General features: G+C 50.6%; 1 protein-coding gene across 1 annotated transcript in view; it reads left to right on the top strand.

The window, feature by feature from the left end:
* Nucleotides 1-5,951, top strand: part of LOC108800355 (suppressor protein SRP40-like) — a 14,624-nt gene extending 8,673 nt beyond the window's left edge. Inside the window, exon 2 of the mRNA XM_018572339.1 lies at nucleotides 4,836-5,951. Within this exon, the coding sequence (XP_018427841.1) occupies nucleotides 4,836-5,951 (1,116 nt within the window). The remainder of the gene's footprint in view (nucleotides 1-4,835) is intronic.

Here is a 5,951-nt window from a genome sequence, read left to right on the forward strand (position 1 = left end):
CCAAGTCACCCTGAACCTACCCCCCAGCCTGTGATTGGACAGTGAAAGGAGAAGCAGCACAGTGATGAGCTCATCTCTCTGTCACTCTGCTCTCTCTTCCTATCAGCATGCTCGGTATCAGCACATAACTCTACTTCCTGTGCAGCTGTTGCTTCCACTCACACCCCATCTCTATCCACCGCAAGAGGCTGATACCAGGTCAGATTTCAGGTCCTTACACTGCTTGCATTAAAATAAAAATACGTTTACTGATGTATTTATTGACACAGAGCTGCATTCGTCTGTAACTTTTATATCTGAATGGAGTTCAGCTTTAATGACCATATACACAATAAATATATAAGGCCCCATTAATATCCAATGACCTCTGTGTTATGACATCATCACGCATGCGCAGTGATGTACTTGACTGCCAGTGATGGACACCAGCAAAGAGAGGAGGGGATATTGACCCAGTGGGATCAGATATGCCACCGTGTCCCCCCTCTCTCTCATGTGCTCTTGGGCCATGACCCAATTCCTGTTTTCTAAGAGGGGGTGAGTGTCAGTCATTTTTGATGTCGCGCCCACTGAAGGTGCGCACCCCCTGTCCCCCTCCCCCCCCCTTGTAACTCCACTGGTCTATGACGTACGTTGTATAGCGATCTTCGATTGACATGTTTCCTTAAAGCAGTTGCGTCACTAGTGGGGTGCCGGCAGTGCGTTCCGTAACCCGGGTGAAACCATTGGAGGCGTGACACCAAAATGACTGACAGTCATTTTGGTGTCACCCCCTCTGAAAAGTAGGGCACTTGGTCAAGGAACCTGAGAGCCTGACAGTTGCAAGAGAGAGGAGGGGACCCAGCGCATACCTCATCCCGCCGGGTGAACGTCCCCTCCTCTCTCTGCCGACGTCCATCACCAAGATGACCGATGACGTCACGGCGGCACCTGCTCCGGGTGACACCCGGCCTCAGGACGCCCCTTCTTATAGTGACAGTGTATTTTGCAGCGGGGTGTGTGCACCCGGTCAGCGGATGCACATGGACTGGCCCGGAGCAGCACCCAGTACATGTGACAGTGGACATGACACGATACGAACGTAAAAGTCAGATTTTTGCAGAACGAACGGCTCTGCGTATATCTTATAAATACTCAATCTACCCCAGGCCGCCTGGGTCGCTATGGTGATTGTTACGCCACTGATCTACCCCTAATGTGGAAAAGACGTCTGACCCTTGTTCTTTATAATATTGGACATAGTCACCTGTGACCACGGGCCCCAAATGTTTCCGGGGGTCACTTGGGCAGGCTGGTCGGATGAAGGTTTGTGTGTATCTGAGGAGGAGTAGTGTTGCTATTGTAGATCAGAGTCGGCGTTGTTGTTGTGTTTCTCTAGTGCAGTAATATGGACTTTCTGGTGTAGAAGAGAAGGAAGCGTTGTGGTATCCTGGGGGGGAGGGGGCGTTCTCTAAGAATGAAACCGAGCTAGCAGGAATATTTCTATTCAGAGGTACAGGTGAAACTCGAATAATTAGAATATCGTGCAAAGTTCATTTGTTTCACTAATGCAACTTAAAAGGTGAAACTAATATATGAGAGAGACTCATTACATGCAAAGCAAGATAGTTCAAGCCGTGATTTGTCATCATTGTGATGATTATGGCTTACAGCTCATGAAAACCCCAATAACCCCAAATCCACAACCTCAGAAAAGTAGATTATTACATGCAATCAATAAAACAAGGATTGTACATAGAACAATATCGGACCTCTGAAAAGTACAAGCATGCCTATGTACTCAGTACTTGGTTTGGGCCCCTTTTGCAGCACTTACTGCAATTACTTTTGCACGATATTCTAATTATTCGAGTTTCACCTGTAGATTGAAGTGAAGATCCGAAATTAAAGTAGAATTAAACTCTCAAACATTTTCACGAAATAATTCAGATCAACTAAATACTAGGGGCGCACCGATACCGAATACCGGACGTCCCATTAAGGAAGCCAGGCGGCGTTTAAAGACTCGCCACCTGGCAGTTGTGGCAATCAATGCCAGGGTGTCATTTGCAGTGGTGTATTTACAAATGCTGCTGCCCTAGGCAAAACAGCAACGCCGCCCGTACTGACGGCAGACCGTCATCATCAGCAGCACACACACACACACCCCCCCCCCGGGTTGACGCCGCCTCACCATTGGCACAAGCCTCCGATCACCACTCACCCGGCACGGCATTCAAAGCGCCGCTGCCTGCTGGACACCGCCGCAGCCCGCCGTCCTCGTCCCCTCAAAGCGCCGCTGCCTGCTGGACACCGCCGCAGCCCGCCGTCCTCGTCCCCTCAAAGCGCCGCTGCCTGCTGGACACCGCCGCAACCCGCCGTCCTCGTCCCCTCAAAGCGCCGCTGCCTGCTGGACACCGCCGCAACCCGCCGTCCTTGTCCCCGCCGGCCGTCCTCGTCCCCGCCGCTACTATAGCCTCCGGTTCTCTTCCCTTGATGAATAAATGTATCAAGGGGAGAGAACCGGAACCACAGCAATTGCCGCTCTCAGGGAATCTGCCGCTCCAGGCAAACGCCTTGTTTGCCTCGCGGCAGATACGCCCCTGGTCTTTTGGCCATATAGTCACCCAGGTCTTTCAGCCAGGGGGGAGCTGAGCAGCTCCAGAAAGCACAAACGTTTACTGGGAACGAGCTGGCTTTGCAGTTCTTCCCGGGTTTTCCGGATTTGGCTCGGGTTCCTGGAACTGGGAGATTTCAAAGAGCATTGGGAGGGATGGAATCTCCATTCCTGGGTCCGGACTTTAGTAGTGACCAGCACTTAGTGGTTGTGCACCTGTGCAAAGCTCTTACGAGGAGAATTCTGGTTAATGTTCAGGGCTCCACCTGGAAGACAGAGGAGGTCTCTGTGCAGGGGTCTGGAGGGCTCCACCCTGGAACCAGCCTGTGTGGCAATACACCGGTGTGGTGAGGACCGGCCTGTGTGACTGTGAGAGAAATAGACAAAGCTAGAGGACCAGAGGGTCCAAACGACTAGATGCTGGAGGTACAAGACAAGAAGCCTAATCAGTGTTTTTGTTGCCAGTACCGTGTGCACTATTTGTTGGATATTTTTTTACTTTTGAACCAATAAAAGTGGGCAAAGAAGCCCTAAAAAGAAAACTAAAGCGAGTGGAAGTGTCCTTAACGCACTACCGTTTGGAGCTAATCCTCACACAGTGAGGCCGTCTCCTGGCCAATCAGAAAGCCAGGCGCCGTGTAATTAAAAGTAATTCACCGGCACACACTTGACGGGTTTTTAAAGTATTGATATGTTTATTCAATACCCAATGTCACATACGGTGCTAACATTTCAGGTCCGCACAGGGATCCTTCATCAGAGCCACAGTGACACTGACTCTGATGAAGGATCCCTGTGCGGACCCGAAACGTTAGCACCGTATGACAGTATGTGATGAAGGATCCCTGTGCGGACCCGAAACGTTAGCACCGTATGACAGTATGTGACATTGGGTATTGAATAAACATATCAATACTTTAAAAACCCTTCAAGCGTGTGCCGGTGAATTACTTTTATTTGCTATTAGTGTTTTCCACGGCGCCATCCGTGTGGTCACCTGGACACCACATATACCTTGTGGTTTTGAGACCGTGGCAGTGCGAATGGGATTTGGACTTTGTTGTGAGGCACTGTGTAATGACGCAGCGCCGGGCTTCCTGACGAGGGAGTACTCGCGCAAATATTTGGCATGGGCACCGATTCCGATACTAGTATAGGTGACGGTGCATCCCTACTAAATACACATCACCCAGGCAAGTTTTTCTTTACTTTTTTTGTCCAAACATTTACAGTCATCATGTTTCCAGGCAGCTCCAACTCTCTCAGCTTTGCCTCCCTGAACCTCCTGTCTAGTACAAGATCACAAGGGACAGAGCAGTCTCCAGCAGCCGTCCATCTACTAGCTTGGAGAAGGGACGAGTCGTGATCAGGGGGAGGTGAGCGTCTTGCCTTGCTGTACCTGTGGGTCAGTGGAGACACACAAAACTCACTAGCACACACAAGGGTGGCTCCATTAGGACCCAACAAGGCAAAGCAGCCACAATAAAACAGGATATCAGGACCAGTGCTCAGGGGACCAGCCGATTCTACATGAATCCCGGTCTCCCGGACTATATGATTGATAGTCATTTTGGTGTCACCCGCTATGAAAAGTCGGGCACTCGGTCACGGACCGAGAGCCCAACAGTGTCCAGAGAGACACTCATCCTCATACATACCTCATCCTGCCGGGTGAACGTCCCCTCCTCTACGACCGCGCATGCGCAATGACGTCACGGTGTCACCCGGTCTCCGCTCCGGGTGACGCCCAGCCTCGGGACGCCCCTGGGTGGATGCGTGCAGGTCCATGCGGTCAGGGATGGTGTCGGCCATTCATTGAAGTTAGTGGAGCCGATTGTATTAACATAAAACAAAGCTGCGAACATCTGTCCTTCATTGGCTGAGCACAGTGCCGTGTATATCATCACCGACCACACTGCGGATTGTAGGAGCCGATGCCATGACATTGGTACCATGCTCACTCATAGAAAACACAACTTCTCCAGATATGGATCTTGTCTTGAATTGCATTGTAATGTCTTCCTTATATTGTACAGTGCTGCGCAAACTGTTGGCGCTCTATAAATCCTGTATTATAATAATAATAATACCATAGCTGGTAAATGGTGCAGACGGCTTGATGTGTTAATGACATGCAGCAGACATGAAACCACATCCAATACACACAGCATGGGGTGTGAATGGCAGAGAAGTGAGGACAGCTGGCTGATATGGGACTACATGTCTAATCATCTGTCAGGGACCCGATCACACGGCGCGTCCAACACTGACCAACGCAGACTCAACACTGACCAACGCAGACTCAACGCAAGACTCAACACTGACCAACGCAGACTCAACACTGACCAACGCAGACTCAACACTGACCAACGCAGACTCAACGCAAGACTCAACACTGACCAACGCAGACTCAACACTGACCAACGCAGACTCAACACTGACCAACGCAGACTCAACACTGACCAACGCAGACTCAACACTGACCAACGCAGACTCAACGCAAGACTCAACACTGACCAACGCAGACTCAACGCAAGACTCAACACTGACCAACGCAGACTCAACACTGACCAACGCAGACTCAACACTGACCAACGCAGACTCAACGCAAGACTCAACACTGACCAACGCAGACTCAACGCAAGACTCAACAATGACCAACGCAGACTCAACACTGACCAACGCAGACTCAACACTGACCAACGCAGACTCAACACTGACCAACGCAGACTCAACACTGACCAACGCAGACTCAACGCAAGACTCAACACTGACCAACGCAGACTCAACGCAAGACTCAACACTGACCAACGCAGACTCAACACTGACCAACGCAGACTCAACACTGACCAACGCAGACTCAACACTGACCAACGCAGACTCAACACTGACCAACGCAGACTCAACACTGACCAACGCAGACTCAACACTGACCAACGCAGACTCAACACTGACCAACGCAGACTCAACACTGACCAACGCAGACTCAACGCAAGACTCAACACTGACCAACGCAGACTCAACACTGACCAACGCAGACTCAACACTGACCAACGCAGACTCAACACTGACCAACGCAGACTCAACGCAAGACTCAACACTGACCAACGCAGACTCAACGCAAGACTCAACACTGACCAACGCAGACTCAACACTGACCAACGCAGACTCAACACTGACCAACGTAGACTCAACGGAAGACTCAACACTGACCAACGCAGACTCAACACTGACCAACGCAAGACTCAACGCAAGGACACTCGGAAAACAATTGTGCTCCATGGGCCCCGTGCACACCATAAATGTCCATTGGTGGGTGCAGAATGTTTACAAGGCCACACGTAGAGTTAAATGA

The sequence above is a fragment of the Nanorana parkeri genome, unplaced genomic scaffold (assembly GCF_000935625.1).
Source record: "Nanorana parkeri isolate BGI_ZX_2015 unplaced genomic scaffold, ASM93562v1 scaffold2005, whole genome shotgun sequence".
Taxonomy (NCBI): Eukaryota; Metazoa; Chordata; class Amphibia; order Anura; family Dicroglossidae; genus Nanorana; species Nanorana parkeri.